Raw genomic sequence first — 23,150 nt, forward strand, 5'->3', positions numbered from 1 at the left:
TGACTCATCACAATTTCTCACTTCCATGGTCAGATATAAACACATGAAAGGGTCAGGGGTCATTCTGGGGTGGTGAGTGGGTGGGTGGGGGGCCGGTATGTCTCCCCATAAGACATCTTCCATTTTCTGAAGAATTCACAGCTTCCTGTGGCCAAAGCCGCACGCCTGCCCACTCGAGTCTAGAGGAAAGAGAAAGAGAAACACAGTTAGAAATGCGGCGAGAGAGGGACAGACAAACTGGGAGATAGATTATCTTCTCTGCCACACTGCTCTTGAGCAAAATGGAAAGAATGTTGTGGAGATGAGCCTGTATCTCTTTTCCTCCCTGACATGGCAAGAAAAAAAGTGATGGTTGGAGACAAGATGGAGAGGATCAAATTGGCTTAGATTATATGGCATAAATCACTTCATTCTGTTTCATCTAGTGGCAAATTGATTTATAAGCCGTGCAAACTTTGTTTGTATTCGCATGCCAAATCGTGTTTTTGGGCCGATTGGCACTTTAATAAAATGGGATGTTTAAGAAAGTCCTGATCAGCACTTTGCCCTCTTGAGCCCTGCATTATTGCAGGGTAGTTAGGGTGGAAGCGAGGGAAAGCCACTTCCTTACAGGCCCCAATGTGAAGAAGGGCCAAATACAGTCCAACATCAATCACTTTGTACTCTGCATTCCTCTCTGTACCATTGTTATAGAGCAGACCAACGGAAAGAGGCCGGTAGCAGGTGGAAATATAAAGCCCTTTGACAACTATGGGGTAAGATTCCTCTCAGGATCGTCACAACATTTACACAAGCCAAAGGGAGCAATGTCTGGCTGCCAGCACCAGTCTGGACACAGACACACACACACACACACACACACACACACACACACACACACACACACACACACACACACACACACACACACACACACACACACACACACGAATATTTAGTCAGCACCACTTTCATATGCACTTACACGTGAACACATGCAGCCATAGACAACCATTGCGGGCGCACAAAACCAAAAAATGATGCAGGTCGACACAGACAGATGGACACATATGTACTGTGATTAATAAAATAATATGTAAGGCGTTAAGCTGAAACAGTCATCGTTACAATAATATTTCCAGAATTGTGATTAATTAGGGTCAAGTTTGCAACTTCCTATGCAGATGGAAACATTATTAAATTCAGGGATGGATGAACAGCTGACCCTTGAATTAATGCAAACAGCATCCAAATTTATGCCACCGTAATTGTTTGTATTTTTCTGTCACTCAATTGAGAGAGACTGCCACAAATGTCACAGCTCTTCCTCTCAGAGCCATAACTCGGTCAAATCAAAACATACAGATGTCACTCTCACAAACACACCTTTACCATCAGCAGAAATCACTCTACAGTGGTGTGCTGTCCACTGGGGTTAAAGGCCAGTACGTCAATTTAGAAAGCACAGAAAAAAGACACTACTTTAAAAAAAAATCCGGATGGGTATCGGCTTTTATTGTGAACAGGAACAGCTAATAGTCAAAACAGCACCACTGTTGTAGATGTACCAAACATTTAAAAAAAAAAATTGTCTGTAGACTAATAACAGAGGTGCAGTTTTATTTTGAAATACAAACATTTAACGAGGGGCACCCGATTAACTTTTCACCTGTTTTAAGAAGCTTAACTTCTGCACAGGTGCTATTTTTTACCTCATGATCCAGTGTGTTGCGGCTGGGTGGACAATGATGAGCTGAAGTTGAAAAAAAAGTACATGCAAAATAGCTAGCAGAGTGTTTTCTGAATAGCGAGCTCATTCTTTAATTAATAGTTTTCTTTAATTTGGGCTTCTTCTGATTACATAACCAATTTGAGCCTCCGTCTTTGCTCCAGTCTGTCCCTGTCCTCTCATTTCTTTCCCTGGCACTGCCCACCACACCCACCACACCTCCCCCTCAGCTGTACTCCACTCCTCTCTTGACTTGGGGATCATAGCCTAAACCTGGCAGGGTCTCTGTCACATGATGCCCATGCGTGTGATGCTTCGCTGGGACCCCCCTCCACTCAGGAAATGCTGTCGGCCTTTTTCCCACCCTAGTGTTCCGCTGTGGAGAGCCGGGCATTACAACTGAATCCAGTTACCATCCCAAAGCATTCCTGACTGATTCCAACCACTACTTGGCTACGGGTTCCCACAGACAACAAGGATATGCCCTAATTTCAAATCGGCTAGAGCACTGGGTATCAAGTTGTGAACTACCAAAGCTGTTTATGACAGAACAGAGGAGTTTGAGCTCCACAATAGGCAATTACTATGCCCACTCATCCCCCTCCCCTTCTTTCAATTTGTGGTTTGTCTGTAGGTGGATTCGGTTATGCGCAGATTAAAAATAGTCAACCCATTCCAGACAAAAACTGCGAGGGACATGGAACACACATTGCACCAATGATATCTCCCATTGTGGTGTACTGTTTGGGAATTCTTAATTGCTTTTTCCGAAGCAGCATGCCACAGGAAAATCCCCCTTCAGAGTAAAGAAAAAACGAGTTGGTGGGCTGTGCGTAAACACCATACATATTATGTAAACACATACGTATAAACCCATGTCGCCCCATGTGCACCCATCAAATTGCCATCAAGGCAGTATCAAAGAAGCTAACCTGCAGCAGAGCCAGTTGTGGCCTGCGTCTGTCCTCCCTCTCTCTTTTGTGTTCTCCACTGTGGTTTCTGCTTCAGCTCTCATTATTGATGTCTCTCCCTGCATTGGACAGACCATGATGGACCGGCCCTGGGAGGTGTGCAGGACTGCAGGGTGGGGCAGCAAACAGGCTCCCACTCACTGTGTGGGACTGAATCTTCCTAGAAAAGCCAAAGCAGAGCAGAGAAGAGTGGTGAAGCGGAGAACCAAAGAAGCATCTCAAGAAAAACTCATTCTGTTTTTCAGCCTTTTAAAGGAGCACAAAGAAATGTGCAATTATTTTTTTTTATATTTTTTAAATCTTATCTGGAGAGATGATCACAGGAGTAAAACAAACATGACAGCTTTCACTTGGGGAAAATATATATATTATAATATAATAATGCTGCTATTAGCTTGATAAATAAATTTATATTTATTTGAAGATTTATGGATTGTACATTAAGAGAGAATATAAAAAAAAATCCCTTTGGTGAAGTAAGAGCTCCAAATGATCCCCAGTAAACTTGAAATATCAGGGACTCAAGCATTCAGCAATGGTTGAGAATGTCCATATGACCTGATTTGAATAATCAAAATTACATTTAAATTTAAAAGGCAGTTTTTCCGTGGTTTCAAATAAAAACATCTGATTTCTTTGTCCACATCCCTCACTTTGAAGACCACACACAAACACCATACACACAAAGGGAAACCTAAAGCTTCAAGAAATGTCAAATGTTGCCATTTAAAATTTTGTCAAAATGACTTAATGTCAGAAACTTCGATCAACTTTGTCTACCAAACATCGAGCACATAATTAAGAATATGTTACTACTTTATTCCTGAAAAAGTCTAATATGTTGTATTTATATAAATATATATTAATGTTGTCAATAGATCCAAAAATCCACATGAAAAAAAAATTGTAAATATTCAGCAATATGTTACATAACTTCTACAGATTTCTTAAAATAAATTGGGCAGGAATACAAAAACCAGCCATATAAAAACATACACTAAACCCACAATAACATTTTTCCTTTACACTTTAACCTTGATGAAAATAAAAATGTGCCCATATTTTAGGTTATTTAATTTATGTTTGAATATGTAAATGATATTGTCTTTTATATACAAAAAAACAACTTGCAAACAGACTGAAACATCACTTTTTGATGACAAGGTATTTAAAATTATGAAACATTTTCCCTCTGACCACATTTGGACAGTTAGGAATGTGTAAAAACTCTGGACCTGCCAAATCCTCCCCACTGCTGTCCTTCATGTCAAATTATGTGGTACGGCCTATGATCACAAAATAAACCAGAAAGAATTTTACATATGCCTTTTTTCTTTTATCATTGTCTGAAAGGAGTGTTTCAAAATGTGGCTGTCAGGAGACGATTTTGAAAACAAAATTGCTTTAGAATGTGACAAATTGAAGCCATAAAGAAAAAAATGGGAATCTTACCATTTGAGTGGGCTATCTTTAATGACAATACAGCACACTGGGGACTGTTTTGGAGAGGCGTGTGAAGTGTTGCTGAGGGGGCCGAGGTTCTCACAATAATGACTCATGTATCTTGGGATGAGGAGCTCTGTATCTGCACTGGCTGTTTTAACAAAAAAATAAATAGTGTCCAATGCTCAATGATCAAACATACAAATTGTCAAAGGACTACCAGGACCTGCAGCTTAAAGCACTCTAACTTTACAGTATTGGAAATCCAACAAGGCTGGTTTGATTGACTAATTTCACAAGCAAATTCAATGTGCAAACATGAATTCTGTTTTATTAAAAGGTAGCTAACAGAAAATTGAATTGCTGTTGTTTTGTGCAGGTGTGCATTGGAGGCAGACAGGTGGGCATATGTCTGTGTGTGAAATGTGACACCAGAAATCTCACAACCAATGGGAAATATCAAGAGGAACGTCTGCCACGTCTTTAGTTATTTAGAACACTAACAACATTATAAGTAACTAAATGTAGGCTATATGCAGGTTAAAAGGAATTATTTAAAGCAAATGAAGAGATGGGTAAATGGCAGCAAATTCTTGACCAAACATTTTTAGGAGAAAAAAATTCAAAAGCTCAATTTTCATCTCACTTTCATCATTAAACTGTCTGCATTATAAAATACAAAGATAGTGTTTGTTTCTGCATGAATTACATTTTTCAGTTAAAAAAACTAAATATATATATATATATATATATATATATATAACGAGAGATAACAGCATTGGACGAGATGTGTCTGAGGTCAGATTAATGAACGCCTTATTATCCTCATCACACTGCAATAGGCTGCATGCAACGTATTGCACAACCTGAGGATATGAATTGACTTTTTGGTTTGAAACCACCGAGTCAATCATTTGGCTGGGAGTCAGTGTCATGCTCAGGGACAATTCAGTAGAGCGGATGTTTGCAGAAATTTAATTTCCGTTTCCTCATTCCAAGCATGGACATCGTTATCAAACTGATGCAATGAGTAACATTAAAATATTTAATAAATGAACATGCAGTGAGGGATTCCGTTTTGAAGAACTACTTTTTTTTGCGCCTTCACAAAAGGCAGATATCTCGTCAGGAAAATTAAAAAGTCATAAAGCGCACTTCTGCTGCAGCTGATTACTGGAGACGGCGGTGCCCATCAAATACACTTCAAATCCACGCAACGACCCAACGCGCGCAATCAGCGGTCTGCTAGCAATCCCGTTCATTCTGGATCACATAAACACCACTTAAACGAAAATATACACGGCCACCTACAGCGCAGGGAAAGTGATGAGGGGGTACCCACCTCGACATTACACTGTTTTCAATTAAAGTGACAATGTTGAGTGAACTATAGGCGACACTGCAGAGGCACAGAGCCAAAAAACCAATTGGGACGCATCTTCAATATATTTTTCGGATGGAGGAGAATTGGGGTTACACGTAAAATGGGGAGGCTAATTAAAAATAAATCTAGAACTGATGTGATTAAAATGTGTATCATCTATTTTATTTGGGTGAACAATGTAAATCAATACAAGAGGGAAATCATATTTGTTAATTTCACATTATATAAAGAGGAGATGAACCTGCAAGCACGTATTTCCTGTAACGCACTCTTTTTAATATTGAGTTGCCCATTTCTACACGAAACTAACAGCTTCACACTTTCATCTCTGCATCTTTACATTTAGGCTGCACTTTTAATCCTGCAGAACACGAGAACATTAAATGAATAAACAAACAGAGAAATCTTTGTAATATCGAAAAACTATTCCGCTGTCAGATCGCTTACCAATATGGAGGCTACGCCATTTCTAATTTCTATATTGATGATTTTCTACTTTTTATCTTTGTGAGAATTTATCCATTTATTACTTGAAATAATATTAATTGAAATAAAAACGTGTTTTTCAGTTTAAATCAAACCTTTTTAACAAACGTCTTTAATTAAAACTTCACATTTAATTCAGTAATAGTAGGCTATTTACTCTCCTGTCTTTGATTCCGCATTGATAAAACGTTATAAGAAAGTTTACTTCAAAACTTGATTCAAGTTCAAGTCTCATGAACCTACGGCGAGTTGATCGATCACTCTGTCGCACTGTCCTCCAAACAGTCTCTGCGGCCTCTCGGTGACCCTCTGCGGCCGTCATTCACCACCGAGGAGGGAAACTGGCCTATTACTCAAAGATGATGCTTTGTGAAAGAAACATTTACTCTACGTTTTACACTTTGTATTCTCAGAGTCACGTTGGACTGAGCCAAATCAAATCATAGCCTTGGATCTACATCTGCCAGCGTAATCGCCTAATTTCTTGTGTCAAAGAAATAATATTTAAGTTTACGTCGTGATTTGCTCAGATGATGTAGCGGCGTTGTCTTTAAGAATAGTGCCAATCAGTCCGTCTTATTAATATAGCTACACTGATATCAGTATGATTTATGTGCAATGATAAAACTAACCATATAAAAGCGTTACACGACTAAACTGAACAGTGCAACGACTGAAATATTCTGTCCATACAGTTCAGATTGTACGACAAAAGGCCCAGATATTGGGCCTATTCAGTCAATGTACTGTACAAGGCTTGAAGTTGACTAAATTAGGAATTTAACCTATAAGAAAATATTTATGTGCACCGTACGGCATAATATTACAACAACGTGACCAACCAGAGTTGGTTTAAGTGCACTAAATAACGTTAAGATGGCCCGGAAAGCCTGTCAGGACTGTGCACTCTGCGGTGTACCTCCACCTAAGTGGCCGAGCATTCCTGAGGATGCAGCGCTGTCAAATATTTCATGATGGGACGTCATGGAAAAGTGCATGACTTGTTCTGCGATGGAGCAACAGGGAAGCTCTGACCTCGGTAAAGATGAACATAATCTGCAACCGAGGCTCTTCCAGCAACCTTCTCCTGATTTTGCAGACGTCATTCACGCGAGAAAAAAATAAATAAATCAAACTGTGTCTCTTCACGTCAAAAAAAAAAATCATTTTGTTGATGCAAGTTGGCTACAATATGACATTATGAGAATGCATATCATTTCCGACTGGTTACTTTATAACCCATGTTGAACATTTCGACTTTAAAGGTGTTGCGAGGTAATACAAACAACTAGATTTGACTGCTTTTCGTGGAGCAGGGAGTAGCACAACACCATCCAGCACACACGGTTTGCGTAAACATTACGGACACTGGTTTCAGTTGGACTTGTAAAAAAATAAAGTACAAATACATATATATAGTATATAGACCTGCATAGACAAAGTAAAAACAATATGATATGAGGCGAATGATGGTAGGAGAAAAAAAAAAAAAAAAAAAAACCATAATGGAATGAAGTCATCAGCGGCAATTAAATGCAGTGGGCAGAGAGGGGACGGGAACGCGCCTGCCCCTGGTGCGCGCTGGGTGGTCCTCTGCGCTGATAAATGTGTGGCCCTCACTCCAGGCGAGTGGCCGAGCAGGGACCGGTTAAAACAATACTTACATTCATTTATCCATGGTTTTAAATCTCCTCTGCAACAGCAAAAACTAACTGTGGCATTTCTGTCACCTCTGGGTTGACAATGAAAAAGTGACAATGAATTTCTCTCTCGCTTCCCCTGTGGCAAACGGTCTGAAACAAAAGAGCCATCCTTTCATGTTTTGGGACAGGGCAATTTAATCATTTAACATATCACAAAAGCATTTTATATTTTGCTGAATTTTGTATAAATCTGTCACTTCAAACTGAACATATAAACATGATTTAATGCTAACATAGCTACAGGATTTTAACGCACAAGGAAGAGAGTCACCAAACATTCTCCGGTTTTACGCACAGGCCAAACTTTGCATGTTGATCCATTATTAAACCCTGGATTATTATTTTTCATGGTATTGACAGTCATCACGAGCATCCCAACAACGCAGGCAAGGATCAGAGGCAAGCGCTCATCTAACTGAAGCCACGGATATGCAAAAGGTTACAGGCGGCAGCTATCAAGATCTCTAGGGAACAATAAGCAACTTACTGTCAACAGTTTTAGGCTATGGACAGATCGCTTTCCAGTGACTCTTCCTCACAGCACAGAATGCAGTAAAACGAACAAAAACGAACTTTCCGGTGTTGGAAACACGAACAGATGGAGTGGTGCGCATCTTCTCGGTGAATTGCAACTCACTTAAAGCAAAGGCAGTCTGCAGAGATTAATGCAGATTTTTTTACTCCGTTCATCTAATTATCTTAGGCTATGTCATGTCACATAAAACAAGTAAACATCCCATCGTGGCAGAGTTAAAGCGGCCACAGTTCTGCTGGTGATACTGAAAGTGTTAAAATCCACCTTACTTCAATTCCAGGTTGATTCGATGGTAAACTGCTTGCAGGAGTCGATCTCAAGTCCCCGTTCGAGTTTCTGTGCTCACAGTTCGGCAGAGCTTCCACCTCACTCCTCCCGCGTCCCTGCGTAAATATTATGACTGCATTACACAAACAATATTCATGTGTAAAAACGTTCGACGTCCACAGAAGACGCAGCGAGCAGACGGGCATATCGCATCTGTTTGAGTATTAGCTGATCTAACGGGGCTTTTGCTTGATTTTTTTCTTTTTTCTTTAAAGAAGGCCAGGGAAAATGTTTACATTTTGCTGTATAAACATCCTGCCCATGTTCCTGTCTATCTTTTACAGAAATTAGGAGAGTGGCTACGAATACGAGGAGCATGTTCCTCTGCTTTTCATACACTGAAAAGTTTTATAAAATATTTCATGACTTTCATGACAATAGAGGCATGACCTACTTGCAGTGGTGTGGCGCATCGACGATGTGGCCTGAAATGGCGAGATAGCCCTTAGCGCTGCAGGTTTATGAATCTACAATGTTTCCATCAAAACACTCGGTGTTAGACATAAGAAGAAAAACAGAAGAAAATAAAAAAAAAAATCACACTAGAAAACAAAGCGAATAAAATCTGTAGTTGAATGCTGTATACAGTATAATTACTGTAATATGTGCTCATGCAATTAATTAAAAGCCTTTTCAATGTAACCTACTTGCATATAATAGCGTTTAAGGGTTATTACAGGCAATATGTGGGATATATTCCCTATTTCAGTGTAAGGAAGGAAAAAACATTTCACTGAAAAGTGAACGCACGCAGATGTTCATGCTTACAGCCCACCACTGGAGTAGGAGGGAACTGGGCGGGTCCCAAATGAGGATGACCAAGACATACAGCTTCCAATGCGCCGATGGCAACAGATAAGTAAAAAGTGAGCTCCTCGGACGCACGACAACACACCAACTGAAGTGGAAAGCGGCTCCTGTTCTGCTCCTTATTCCATTTCGGACGCTGTGTACAAGGCGGTCCGGCTTCAGACTGCTACTGGACTGAATCACAAGCAAGAGTTAAGAAGTTAGTCGCGCCTCCGGCTTCTATCTTCCCACTGCTTATTTTTTTTCTCTCTTTATGACAGCGAGTTAGTGTCCAACTTTATAGTATTTGTAGGTGGGAAGGTGTCGTTTTTGTTTGCCACCTCGAAGACTAAATTCAACTAATGACGGCAGAGGTCCAGCAGCCCCCAGCGCAGACTCCTGCCCAGAGCAGCCCGATGTCTGCCCCGGAGAAGCCACACGGACAGACGGTGGTGATGGAAACCGCTTCCTCCACTACGAAAACCAAGAAGACAAACGCAGGGATCCGACGACCAGAGAAACCCCCTTATTCATACATAGCTTTAATAGTTATGGCTATCCAGAGCTCTCCAACCAAGCGCCTGACGCTCAGTGAAATATACCAATTCCTGCAAAGCCGCTTCCCGTTTTTCAGGGGCTCGTATCAGGGATGGAAGAACTCCGTGCGTCACAACTTGTCCCTGAACGAATGCTTCATCAAGCTGCCCAAAGGCCTCGGCCGACCAGGGAAGGGCCACTACTGGACTATCGACCCGGCCAGTGAGTTTATGTTTGAGGAAGGCTCCTTCAGAAGGAGACCGAGGGGTTTTAGGCGCAAGTGCCAGGCGCTGAAGCCCATGTACAGCATGATGAACGGCCTGGGATTCAACCACATCCCCGAGTCTTACAACTTCCAGGGGAGCGGCGGGGGCCTGTCCTGCCCACCCAACAGTTTGTCTCTGGACAGTGGGATTGGGATGATGAATGGACACTTGGCAGGTAACATGGAAGGGATGGGTCTGTCCGGGCACTCCATGTCACACTTATCGGCCAACAGTGGACATTCCTACATGGGAAGTTGTACAGGATCCACTGGGAGTGATTATCCCCATCACGACAATTCCGCCTCCCCTCTGCTCACCAGCGGGGGAGTAATGGAGCCTCACCCCGTCTACTCGAGCTCAGCCTCGGCGTGGGCTCCGGCCCCCTCGGCTTCATTGAATAACGGGGCGTCCTACATCAAGCAGCAGCCTCTGTCTCCTTGTAACCCCGGGGCGAACGCGCTGCAGCCGAGCTTGCCCACACATTCACTAGAGCAACCGTACCTGCACCAGAACGGACACAGTACCACAGACTTACAAGGTAAGCGCAATGTTTCATCTCTAATCACAAAACTGCAAAAATGTTCAGTAAGAGGGCAGATGATTTCATAAAGAAAATAATACAATATGAAGGTCTAAGGGATAATCATGAAGTAAAAAATATTTAATCAATTTTTAGACCATTTATACACCATTTTCGGCATCTTTTTAAGTTTGGTGGTGTGCAGATTTTTATGGTGTTGTGCCAAATGTGGGCCTGATGGAAATATTGAGCAGCCCCGAAGTGCACTACATTGAATTTGCGCTGCATTTATTTTGCAGCCTATATTAACACAGGCGTATCTCTATTACAGCCTACAAAACGGAAGAATTTAAATGGAAACCATTAAGGAAAATAGCAATTAAAAGTAATTACGTATTTTCTCCCCCAAAAATTAAGTTGTTTTATTCCCAATCAAATAGGTACAATACAATTTTCCAAATAAAAAACAGATATCATTGGTTTCAAACTAGCACGGTTTTAGTTTGTAGAAGTGGTATAAAAAAATAATAATAATAAAAAAAAAAAAAAAGGTACGAGAGGGCAGGGAGAGTCTACCGGGACAGTTTAAAGTAATGCCAATCACTGGCCCAGAAAAACAAGCGCGGTTAAGTCAAGTCTGCCTTGCCCCGAGGCTCCCAGTCCTTCGGGACTGGCGTGCAAGAGGGCCACTGTCAATTAGCCCAGCAAGCCTGCCTCCCCTTTTGACAATCTTAATCGTGCTTGTTAAATGGATTTTGGGTCTATTAGGAATCTACGCACGCACTGGAGTAGGCTATAACAGAATGAAGCTCTATATCTACAAATTAAATATAAACTTGATCTTCATTAGAGACATAAAAAATTAAAAAAGGGCATCCTTTCACAATGACAGGAGGGTATGTTGTCTTCAAATTATGATTAGAATTATTATGAACACATTTCATTATCAATAGTTCCATTAAATCTAATTTATGGATAACTGGCACTTAGTTAACAATTAACTTAGCATTTAAAACGTATAACTTATTTATAAGCATTAATACATTATTTTAATTAGCCAGCCTATTTTTTTTTTTAATACTTTTTCAGAACAAGAACCAGCAAACTGAAAGGGCGTGTTGTAATTTACAGTCAAAGTCTTCAAAGTAAATGGACTACTTGGGACAATAGTTATAATGTTTATAATTTATATTTTAAAATGCCCTTCTGCAGGTATTCCTCGGTACCATTCCCAGTCCCCCAGCATGTGTGACCGCAAGGAGTTCGTGTTCTCGTTCAACGCCATGACGTCCTCAGCCATGCACTCACCGGGCAGCAGCTCGTACTACCACCACCAACAGGTCTCCTACCAGGACATCAAGCCGTGCGTGATGTGACGCCCTCCACGGACAATCTGCAGACCAGAGGATGGGGTCACAGACTGGAGCCACGCAGCGCAATGAACTGAAACGAGAACACGAGTAAATTACCACTGAGAGACGTAAGAGGCATGCCCCAGCCCTGGAGAGTGCCCACTGCTGCAAGTAGACCGGACTACTTCTCTGCACTGTTTCACAGAGCGGCAAAGACACAGAGACAGGCCAATTAGAAAGCAGCCACATAATAATAATATATAATAATAAAAACGTTTTCATACCATTAACATCGACCAGCGGGGAGAACCTCTGCTGCTGTTTGGTACTTAGTCCTGCAGAGCGGATGACTACCACTTCACACTTGTGTTCATGTTTAATCATCTTGTTAATGTAAAAAAAAAAAAAAAAATGCACACTTCTTTTTTCTCCGTCTAAAGTTTTTACCTGACATTTCTTCGACAAATTAGACTGATGTTCTTTTTTTGGACTTGCAAACCAAAGTTAGAATTTTGAAAGAAACAATTATGGACTTTACATATATACTGTATGTCCGTATACTGTATTCTGTGTAAAAACGATGACGGCACTTTTTGAATAGCATATAAGCGCAACCTTTATTTATTCTGTAGGCCTGTATTTTAATTTCAGGCGGATTGGCCAAGGAGTTACATGCTTTATTGGCAATATTTGTCAGAACGCTTATTATTTGTTTTAAAATGAAAATTGAGGATATATTGTAAGCACTGTTAATTCGTTTATGTCTGATATATGTAGACCATTACTTTCAGCACTATATACTTATATAGGAAAATTAGCGAGGGCTAATTTTTATAACAACAAATCATTTGTAAGAAATAAATATATCTGTTGGGCTATTTAGGTCCGTAAATCCACATATTTTGATTTTATCACAGCCATAATCTCGGGCAATTTTGGAGGTGGACGCTGCAAATGTGCTTTCCAAACTGAAAAACTCTGCAGATCATTATTACACAATCAATCCCAAATTAGTGATATTCAATCTGAAAATTCTGAAACGCCACAATTATGATTCAAGAGCATTTTTATAGTAATGTATATGCTCGTAATGAATCTAAAACGGTGGATCTACATCTTTTAACAATACTGAAATTTAAAGGACAATACGCAAATAAGGTCCACCATCAGTAGGTTTCTACAGTACATAAAATGCTACAGGAACATCATGCTGTTTTGTTATATTACAGTTCCGTCTGACATTTGAACCAATCAGCGCAGCAGTCTGCTGTTCTCACCTGCTGGAGCTGGTACTGCCTGATAGCTATTCTAAAGTATAAAAAACAAAAAAAAACAACGATTAACTGTTGTGGATTTAAAATAAAAGGCTTGAAAGTTTAATCGTAACACACCTTCTGTGTAACAAGAGTGTGCAGCAATTAAGGCGTAACAAATCAGAGGCAGATATCTCATCCGCGTTTGGTTACAGCGTGAAAACCTGCAGCAGTCCCATTGTTCTGGTAGTTGTACAGTTGTTTTCCTCTTGTCCAAAGAATACCCTGGTGGAAATCTAATAAATGGTGCTGATCTAAATGAACCCTTGTGTAATGAATTATGTCAGGGTGTCCAGCAGGATTGATAATTTATGAAAATCTGTAACAAGAATGGTTTGGAGGAAATTAAAACTTCTTATAAATAGGAAAAAAAAAAAAAAAAAAAAAGGGGTTCACAAAAGGTGAGCTTTGTTCCTCCTCTAAAACACCCTTTACTTGATAAATATTACAGAACCTCACCATGTACAGCAAAAGGCACACAATCCAATTAAACACAACAAAATAATGAATGTGTGAATTCCTGAATGTCTTGACACCATCAAAACACTACAGCCACAAATTATTGCCAAGGGCATTAGACATTTTTTCTAAATGGTCCTCATCAGATTCCTTATTATTTGGAAATCATAATAGTTGTTTCAACAGAAAACACATTTATGGTTTAAAATAAAAGCAGGCAGTTTAGTCATTAAAATGAACACAAATCAGAAAAAAGGTCTCGATATCATTTAGGATTTTAAATTCTTTCAGTTTCAGAGGAGTCTATTGAAGACAACAGCGGCTCCAAATGTAGAAAAACATGGTGGGCGTACTGTACTTTGTGAGCTTCTACACAGCTGAAGCAAATCTTGCAAAGTTTAACCGAGCTGTAATTTAAGATGTCTTGATGTCGATGTTTGTGTGCAGACATACAGCTTTACATGGGGATGCAATACGCGCCTTACAACATGACCACTGACTGAACCCCAGTAAAGTGAGCATGCCATCAAGCACAGGGGTAGCAGGCTCAACAGCAGTGGAACAGCACATTAACAAACTGATGACATTTGCCGAGGTTCAGCGCTCTGGCAGGGCCGAGAGCGAGAGATGGAGCTTCACAGCTGTTCCCGGACCAGGCCTGGATGACAGCTCCATAAAAAGCCTGAGGCCTGCACTGTGCAGACAGACATACTGTGTGCTTGTGTCTCAATACAACCAAGCATTCAAGTGAAAAGAGGACACTTCTCCTGCAATAGAGAATGACATGGGGGTGATCATTCATCAGGTAATTTCTGTTTCTGCACAGACAGGTGGAAAACAAAAACAAAAATCACTAGAGTTACAAGATTGAGGTTAATGGGCGCTCAAGTTTGACTAAGTGGCTTGCATGCATTTGATAATATTTGTATTTGTTACACAAGCTTAAATTAACTTATTGTTCTGGTTGAAACGCTACAATATACATGCAGATCAAACCACTTTCAAAACAAAGCAACAGTAAAACGTTAAGAAAATTGTCTCTGAACATTTACTCTAACTGTTGGAGTAAGTCAGAGAATAAAATGTTGACTTTGTTTAATTATTTGTTTCACCCATGTGAAATGCACTGCCCCGCTAAACTCCAAGAGTCAAAATGTTTGTGGTGTGAAAGATCATGTTTACCTCCTGACCGTAAAGTACTTCCTCTTCAGTACAACAACAGTTTAAGGTGATTTGGCGCTTCTCAGTTTCCTCTCCAATCTATGTACTTTCTTAAATGCTGCAAAAACAATGTAAAGATTCATTATCACTCAAATATTTATCAAAATCAAAAGAGATACGGTACAAGTATTCATTTTGAAAAAAAAAAAGACACTACAACTGAACAGGTACAGTCAAACACTTTAGTAGAGAACATTAATGTATAATGTGTCATTTAACGTTGAGCCTGGTATCAAACTCACACTGGCTAAACCAGACAATGAAACAAATAAGTCATTTTAATCAATAAAAAGGTACAAATATCACTGTTTAAATGCAGAATATCTGTCTCTGAAATACTCTGCCAAAATAATGCAAGTAGAAAGTTAAGAGCTCAGCTTAATGCTATGCAATTCTGTATTCTTCAATAAACTCATAACCTGCATCTAGATTCAGATCTTCAAACAAACAAAACCAATAATATTGAATATCTAAAGCTACTACTATCCTATGTACTATCCTAGCTAGTCAAAATAATGACTATATTATTGCTATTTAAACACGTCAAATTTCAAACACACCTAAACTATTACATTTCTTAAGCACTGCTTGTATGTACAAACCTAAGTTAGGTTGACATCGCAAAATAGACTCAAGATTTTGATTTATGGAAATTGATGTCAAATGGGCCACAAATATTTCAGGTCTTGGCAACAGGAAAGAAAAAGTAATGTTTTTAAAATCATGTAAATTTAACATATGGTGAGGATTGGATGAAATTTGGAAGAGAAATGGTGAAAATGTGTTTTCCAAAACAATTAAAATTAGTGATAAACGTTGAGCTCAATCATTGGTGTGTACTACATAAATAAATGTCAATCATAGAATTCTTTTTATTTTACTACTTCATTTTATGCTCTAAATTGTGTAAATTGCAGCAAGTGGCCACATGGTGGCGCCATCTGCAAAACAAACTAACCAGTTATTGTTTGTTAAAAAAAAATTCAAATAACTAATAAGCAAATAAACAGTTCCAACATGACCTTCTTCGAAAAGGTAATACTGAAAGCTGGTTGTGAAAAAGTTATCAACACTTATTTTTGAAGTTTACTTTAATAGACTTCATTCAGTCTATAATTTGAAAGGAAATATGAAATAAATAATTGTAGTCACCTTTGAAGAGATGCCACCAGGACACACAAACCAGGAGGTGTGTCTAAACAAAGCAAGGCACATACGTGTACATTTAAGCACTATGAGAAGTACTAAATACGTCTCTGGGGTAGTAATGCTTTAGGATACTGTGATTCAGCAATGCAATTCCATTTCCATTAAATGTTTTAGGTATTATTGTTGCATAATATTGTTTTAAGCTTATTGGGTTCATATAACTGAGATCCTCTTCTAATGAATCCAGATTTTTTTTTTTTTTTAAAACAAACAAAAGAACCATAAAACCCAACTCTTCTTACAGTATTTAGGGTGGTGCTAAAATGAATACTTTCTGGCCTGTGTGTTGCCTGTTGTTTTTAGTGCTGAGTCATTTCCTTGGTGTCACTCTTTGCATCTGGTGGTGAGACTTTGGACTTCAGAGCAGTTGATGGTCTTGGTCTCCTATTGGGCTGTCCAGACCTCTTGCCTCCACGTTGGTTCTTGGCCAGCTCAGCCTGCAGACTGTTACCATTCAAACAGAGACCCTGCAGAGCCTCCAGGGCCTCATGTGCAGCCTCAGGGTCACTGTAGTCCAGAAAGGCCCTGTGTTGAGCTCCCTGCCAGGTGAGCCTCAGTGGTGTGGCCTCCCTCTCTCTGAGGGCCGTTTTCAGCTCACTAACGCGCAGCCCAGCAGGGATTCCCCCCAGGTAAACTGTGGTCACACTCAGAGTGAGCTTACGCCCGGACGTTACTTCACTTCCACCCTCTTCTGGGCCCTGCTCTTTCATGTTCTCTTTGCTTTTTCCTTTTACTGTCCTGCCGATTTCTCCCTCATAACCTCCCCTGCCATCTCCTCTGCTTTCTTTCCTCACTCTTGCTGGGCGCTGTCTGAGTTTCTGTTCTGCCTCTCCTCTTTTCTCCTGTCTAGATTCTCCCTCAGCTTCCTGCTGCGTGTTCTGCCTTGGCCTCCGTCTGGTTTGCCTTTTTGGTTGCCCGGTCTGCAGTCCAGGCTCTGCTGCCACAGGCGCTGCCCCCAATGTTACATCTTTTCCAGCCTCTTCCTCCAGGGCACGCAGCTGCTTCAGGATGGGGATCTTCTCCAGCTTTTCTGTGTCCAGCTAAAGACACAAAACTGAACTCAGTCAAGCTGAAAGGCAAAGAGGGATATGTGTGTGTGTGTGTGTGTGTGTTCCACACACAGCAAACTAATAGGCCTGCTTAGGACCAATGCAATACACCCATGCATGGGTTAAATTAATAAAGAAAAAGCTGCCAAATTAGTTTGTATGAATCCATCCTGCTTATAGCCTGGGCTTAATAGCTACTTTACAGCAGCAGGATAGTTCATCTTCCAGGGAGTTAAAAATAAAGACAGCTTTCTTGATTTGTTGGGTCTTCAAGTGCCTTGGCAGCCTTTGATGCTGACCAGTCCTATAAAGGATATACGGGCCTATTGTTTTTACACTGGCCTGTTTGACCCGACGTTCCCTGCCCCTGCAGAGCCAAGGTGGCTGGGCAGAGGAGCCTTTGATGATCAGACACGGCCTTCCTGTCTGTGAGGTCACTGGGTCCTGTTTACTTACATGCGTGTCTTAAGGAACCCAGAGGTTACACACAATCTCACCACATTATAAGAATAATACCCCCCATGATGTCGAGCCAAAGACAAATTGTCAAGAGGAAAAACACATTACATCTCTCTGCCAGTAGAAGTAAATCTGAGGAAGTTTAAGGTGCACACTCTAAATAAAGTCTGATTTTATTACACTCGCATGCTTAATATTTTTGTATGTTGGCTTGGAGGTATAAACACTCTTAGAAATATATATATATATGCACTGTGTATAAAATCTAAACTTTTATTATTACAGATTTAAAGAGTAAATAAGACTAAAGAGTGTTATTGTGAGAGTTATTTAACAAGATGCATACAATATCAGAATGTATACTGTATAATGGAGTAGTTGGTACAAGTAGTATAAGGTGTAGTTTCATAATAAGTCCAATAGGGGGCAGTGTTACTAAAAAGAAACACTGATCATTTTTGTCAGGTGCCCCAGACAGAGCTTTTCTCTACAAGTCTACTCTATAAGTAATAATAATCTGATCCAATGAAAGGGTCATAAAATTGTGTCGGTCTTTAAGTCAGATCAGAAGAAACCTGAAACTTCACAGACAGCTGGCTCGTAGGACCAGGTGAGACAAACTGATCGAGACTATTAGATATGCTCAATGTGTAATAATTTAGTAAAATAGGTTCAGTTTGATTTCATGACATAAAGTTAATATATTTTAACAGACATCATATAGTAGTAAAAACACTTGAATAGGTAAAACACTGGCAATAAATATGTGCTTTTGCCAGCACATGTTTATTGACTGGTACAGACGTTACAAATAACATGAGATAGCTCTGTTTTCCCCGTAAGTCATGGCAGTTACCTAAATCTTTAGACAAGAAGTCTGAAATTGTATTGTGAACCTCTAAAGGATTTGCATGTTTTTTAGACCCATTAATAAGCCAAACACAATACACATTATATGCATTATTTGTTATGGAGAAACAGCCCCACTATCTCCATACTGTTATTCATTAAAGGTATCTGCAGGCTTAAAGATGCTAAACACTTTTTGAGGCATTTACAAAAATTTTAAATAAAAACTTAATTAAATGTAAGATTTTACATTTATAACATGACAAAAAGTATGCAAATATATCACCTAAAAAATAAAGTCCAGGAGTCCTCCTTAACCATCTCATTCCCAATATTGTTAAGTGTAAAATGTTTCACGTTTATTTCTTTAGAACGAAGCCAATCATGAACATTGACCACATTTTCTTTAGCTCTAGAAACAAATATGTGTCTATGATCCATTTAAGATATTTCCATATTACAATCACAGAAATGGCAGTTATTTAAATCTAAGTTAACCAATGTTCCTTTGATGGAAATGAAGGACTACGAAAGGAAATAATAGAGAAGGATGGGGAATAACATGCAAAGGAGGTCATTGGCGGGATGCAAATCAGGGACGTTGCAGTTCAGGTCTGGCACCTTAACAGACTTTAAAAATTAACTTTACTACCATATAAAGCTGTTGTTGACCGACAGCAACACCATAAAAAGCAAAGTTATATAAATTTACCTTCGTCCAGATGATTCCCTGTGGCTTAGGTAACTGGCAATTGGTTTTAATAACTGTGGTGGGAGTGAGAATGTAGTCTACAGTCAGGTCATGACTTCCCATTAGCTCTTCTGATATGTCCACCACCTGAAAGCACAAATATCAAGATTACTGCTGAAACAACACTTTATCCAATTTTTTTTAATCAAGACAGAAGGAAACTATTTGTCTATCAACATCTTAAATATGAGTGTACCCACATCAGTTAAGATGAAGCTCCTTTTTACACCACTGCCTGCTTTTTAAAACCATTTTAACGCTACTCTTTTTATTCGTCAAACAAGTAAACTAACCTGGCAGTCATGGACGACCGTAACCACCACAGTTGACTCATCCACCGCTCCCATTGAAGCCATCATGGCATACTCCATGTCAGCAAAGCCCTCTCCTTTTCCAATCCGAACGCCTACAGGAGAAGGCGGAACCATGAGAGTGTTTTAAAAAGGTACGTTTTGCATTATGTAACATTATGAGAATCACACTATACACTAATTGTTTAAGCAGCGCTTCCCTGGACCACAAGTTCACTGAATGTGTATGACACAGAAGTAAATGATATTTGGATTACATTCATCTTTTTTTTTTTTATAATGCAAAAACAGGATTTCCTCCTAAAAACAGCAGTAAATTCTAAACATGTCAACATGGTGAGGACAACTGTGGTAATGTTTTCAATTTAAGAAAAAAAAATGAAGTTTGATGGTAACATGGATGAACCCTGTGTAACACGCACTTTTTGAAAACCATCCGGAGTGTACAAATGTCTAGTTCACATGCGGCACTGCAGTTATGTCAGTAAATTTGACAATTTACATGGAGGGCAGAACAGAGCTGAACCCACAAAGATCAAAGTGGATCTGATTGTGCACATTTGCCCCGATTCTTATTTCTGTTTGACTTCAGATCCCCCTGGCAGGGTGTGTCCTGCTGCCTCAGAGAGCTAAAACACATGCATTGATCCCAACACAACATTTAACATGACTGTAGACCTCTGTCATGTGATTTCCATCCTTTTAGTCTCCTGTCATTTTCCACAGTGTAATAAACAACCCTTATAGGATATAACTGCTAATCTTCCAGGAACTGGTTTACCAGAGTCAGCATCTAATTACATACTGAGGCTTCAGCCAGAGTCATTTCTCCGAGACAATGTGACGTTCATTCCACGGAGACCTGGATGGATTATTATACTGATGACATTTTTTGCTCATCGAGCTTTATCGGTCATTAGTACTTCAACTGAAATAAACAATTTAAAATTTTGACATTTTAGATAATTTACTGCCCGTTTGGTAAAACTGGTCTTGAATTTACAGCACTGCTGATCAACCTTATTTATAAAACATGATAAAGTTCCATAAATAAATAGCTCAATATTAGGCATGTGTTTACACTAGTTTATCCACTAGTGGAGGAAATCTGCAAAATATTTATTCTACCAATGTTAAATTGAACGTGTATAGTGATGTGGTGAATTGTTTCCAATAAACATTCACCTTTCTCTGACACCGCCACAGAGCCAACCACCACCAGGTCTACCTTCACCTTTGCATCCAGGCCGACAGGCACACTGAAGTCTTTCACACCCTGATGAAGGTTCAGAGGACAACAAGGACAAAACAACAACAGCAAAAAAATAAAAGAAATCGCAATAGTTGTTGGGGTTTTATGAATAAAATTCTGGCTTAAAATGTGGATGAAGCTCTGTGAAGAAAGAAATTCATACCTGAGAGGAAGAGCATATGCGTAGCTGTTCCTTGCTGGCCTCTTGAGGAGGAGTAATCTTATTGAAAAGACCGGTGCGAAGACGAGGAGTTGGGACCAATAAAGTTTTCCGTGCCTGCAAAGATTACCAAAAACATGTGCAATCAAAGATTCAGAGTTATTAACAAGACGAAAATCAGGCTGATGGTAAAAGTAACAAATATTAAGTAGATTCAAAGCACTGATATGCCTGAAATGTCACACTATAAGAAGTGAACCAGCTGTAGTACAGATTCTATCAAATTCTAAAGTCCAATAGAGGATCTGTAATTTCTCATTTAAACCCCCTACATGGAGGTCAAACTGAAATGATGACAAAACTAGCAAAGGAGCAGAACGGATTTTCTGTGGCAGCCTGGGGCACTCTGGTTCTTGGTGTCTTTTTCCCCAACAGTGCAGTGCTACCTCTAGCACTGCCATCCGGGCCCCCTCCAGAGGTTTATCAGGATCCACCTTCACCTCAGCGGTCTGGGTGAACACCTGCAGCTCCGACACCTTGGCGCAGGCCACAAAAGCACCCTGAAGAAGAAAGGAGGGCATTTGGTGACAGGTTTAAAGTCAACTTACTTCCAGAGTGACAAAGCGTGCCTGCTCCTGGGGTCTGTCTGGGTTTACTTTGACTGTATGGCTGGACATGAACTCCTGCAGCTCTGAAAGCCTGTTGCATGCTTGAATTGCTCCCTGGCCAGCGAATACACAGGAAAAGAAACGCATAGATGCACAGGCAGGTCAGCCATTAATCATTCCAAGTCAAGAACATCAGTCATAAGCTGCAGTGGAAACCTGATTCCCTGGTGTCCTTACTGTAGCGCCAATTTTACCTGTACATTAATTAACAGAACTGTTATGTCCAATTATTTACTTTCACAACATACAGAACACCGCTAACCTGAACAAGGGCGTTTAAAAAGAGCGTCGCTGTGTATTGTTAGTTTACATTAAGAAAACGTATATTTGCTTGAACTGATTTCTGAAGAAAAGACTTGATATAAAACAGAATACACTAGTGGATAATCTGACATTTTTTTTTTTTTTTTTTTTTTAATTTAGTCATTGTGCACAGAAGGCTTTTCTCTTTAATTGTATAACCTATTTCCTCTTTAAGTCCGTTTCTCTAGTTCGTCACTAATTATAATTAGCCGAGTTAGCCTACACGCTGTTTCATCAACTTGCAGGAATAAATCCAAAATGAAACTGCTTTCACAGGTATATAGAAATGCAGCTCGTGCAGAGTCGATGGTGTGTTTTAAATAGCAGCATCGTGTTGGTGTTGAATGGCTGCGTCGTTGCTCGACTTGCTTTCACCTGCCTTGAAATTTGGGATTCTGTTGTGAACAGGCCGTGGAAAGTTGGCCAGATTTTGTTCTTCTATGTAGTCCCAAACTTTCTGACGAATGTCCCACTTCGAGGCTCCTGCAGAGTAAACGACACAGAAACGTAAAATGAAGCGAAAACGAAGCAACATCACATTCACGACAGCAGCGAGCCGACATTCAATTTTACCCGACCAACAAATGTCAGACACTTAAACCTACCTGGACTTATGTTTATGACGGGCTCCATTGTGTTATTAGCGGTACAAATTGACTTGTCGACTACACTTCGAGCATTCAAATCGTACACGTGAGCTCTGTAACGTAATACTGGAGGAACAGCTGCTTGCCCATGTTTATCATTGCTACGGCGGCCCAGAAGGACGAACTTTACGAAACGCGATAGCGGAAATGGTTCAACCTCCAGGCAACCGTAGATAAATGGAGGTAGGCCCATAGCCTGCGTTCAACCCCATACCGTAAAAATAGACAACTTTGCAAAGCTTGTATTTGGCGTGAGTATCTATTAACTTGTATTTAACGCTGCTTTGCTACTTGATTGTACGTGAAGTCAAGTTAATGTGTATATGGCACCTTTTCACCAAAGCAAGTCAATGTGCTTTAGATAAAACAAAAAAAAACACAGTGCAGCTCTTTTCCGTTACTCTACCAAACGAGGTCAAAATTTGTGAATAAGACAAACAAAATCTCGGCATTTCACAGTAAACGAGTTTGTTTTTTG

The 23,150-nt window shown here is 39.9% G+C and overlaps 2 protein-coding genes across 3 annotated transcripts; one reads left to right on the forward strand and one right to left on the reverse strand.

Moving 5' to 3' along the window:
- The first annotated feature begins 9,463 nt into the window (after positions 1 to 9,463).
- foxf1 (forkhead box F1) lies at positions 9,464 to 13,593 on the forward strand. The gene is made up of 2 exons (XM_069173861.1): positions 9,464 to 10,687; positions 11,882 to 13,593. Exons 1-2 carry the CDS (start codon positions 9,709 to 9,711, stop codon positions 12,043 to 12,045), a joined length of 1,143 nt encoding a protein of 380 aa, XP_069029962.1. The 5' UTR covers positions 9,464 to 9,708; the 3' UTR covers positions 12,046 to 13,593.
- A 1,503-nt stretch (positions 13,594 to 15,096) lies between these two features.
- Positions 15,097 to 22,789, reverse strand: mthfsd (methenyltetrahydrofolate synthetase domain containing). Of its 2 annotated transcripts, none has more exons than XM_069173860.1 (8): positions 22,631 to 22,789; positions 22,405 to 22,508; positions 21,501 to 21,614; positions 21,058 to 21,171; positions 20,828 to 20,918; positions 19,625 to 19,737; positions 19,293 to 19,418; positions 15,097 to 17,263 (listed from the first exon to the last, which is right to left on the reverse strand). In XM_069173860.1, the coding sequence occupies exons 1-8, from the start codon at positions 22,656 to 22,658 to the stop codon at positions 16,523 to 16,525; spliced, it is 1,431 nt and encodes a 476-aa protein (XP_069029961.1). In that variant the 5' UTR covers positions 22,659 to 22,789; the 3' UTR covers positions 15,097 to 16,522. The 2 variants fall into 2 exon arrangements, with proteins under 2 accessions (XP_069029961.1, XP_069029960.1); XM_069173859.1 differs by lacking the exon at positions 21,501 to 21,614 and adding an exon at positions 21,663 to 21,772 and having other exon boundaries at positions 22,401 to 22,508; positions 22,631 to 22,756.
- Between the last annotated feature and the right edge of the window lie 361 nt (positions 22,790 to 23,150).

Source organism: Embiotoca jacksoni, unplaced genomic scaffold (genome assembly GCF_022577435.1).
Source record: "Embiotoca jacksoni isolate LCO1_2020_lvr unplaced genomic scaffold, fEmbJac1.0.p SCAF_6, whole genome shotgun sequence".
In the NCBI taxonomy this organism is placed as follows: Eukaryota; Metazoa; Chordata; class Actinopteri; family Embiotocidae; genus Embiotoca; species Embiotoca jacksoni.

What these genes read in the sequence shown, in the direction of transcription:
- foxf1 (XM_069173861.1), top strand. Translation starts at nt 9,709, where the DNA reads ATGACGGCAGAGGTCCAGCAGCCCCCAGCGCAGACTCCTGCCCAGAGC. An exon ending in CAGTACCACAGACTTACAAG is followed by an intron (nt 10,688 to 11,881) that starts GTAAGCGCAATG and finishes GCCCTTCTGCAG; the next exon opens with GTATTCCTCGGTACCATTCC.
- mthfsd (XM_069173860.1), bottom strand. Translation starts at nt 22,658, where the DNA reads ATGGAGCCCGTCATAAACATAAGTCCAG. An exon ending in CCCGGATGGCAGTGCTAGAG is followed by an intron (nt 21,172 to 21,500) that starts GTAGCACTGCAC and finishes TAATCTTTGCAG; the next exon opens with GCACGGAAAACTTTATTGGT. An exon ending in CGGTCGTCCATGACTGCCAG is followed by an intron (nt 19,419 to 19,624) that starts GTTAGTTTACTT and finishes TTGTGCTTTCAG; the next exon opens with GTGGTGGACATATCAGAAGA.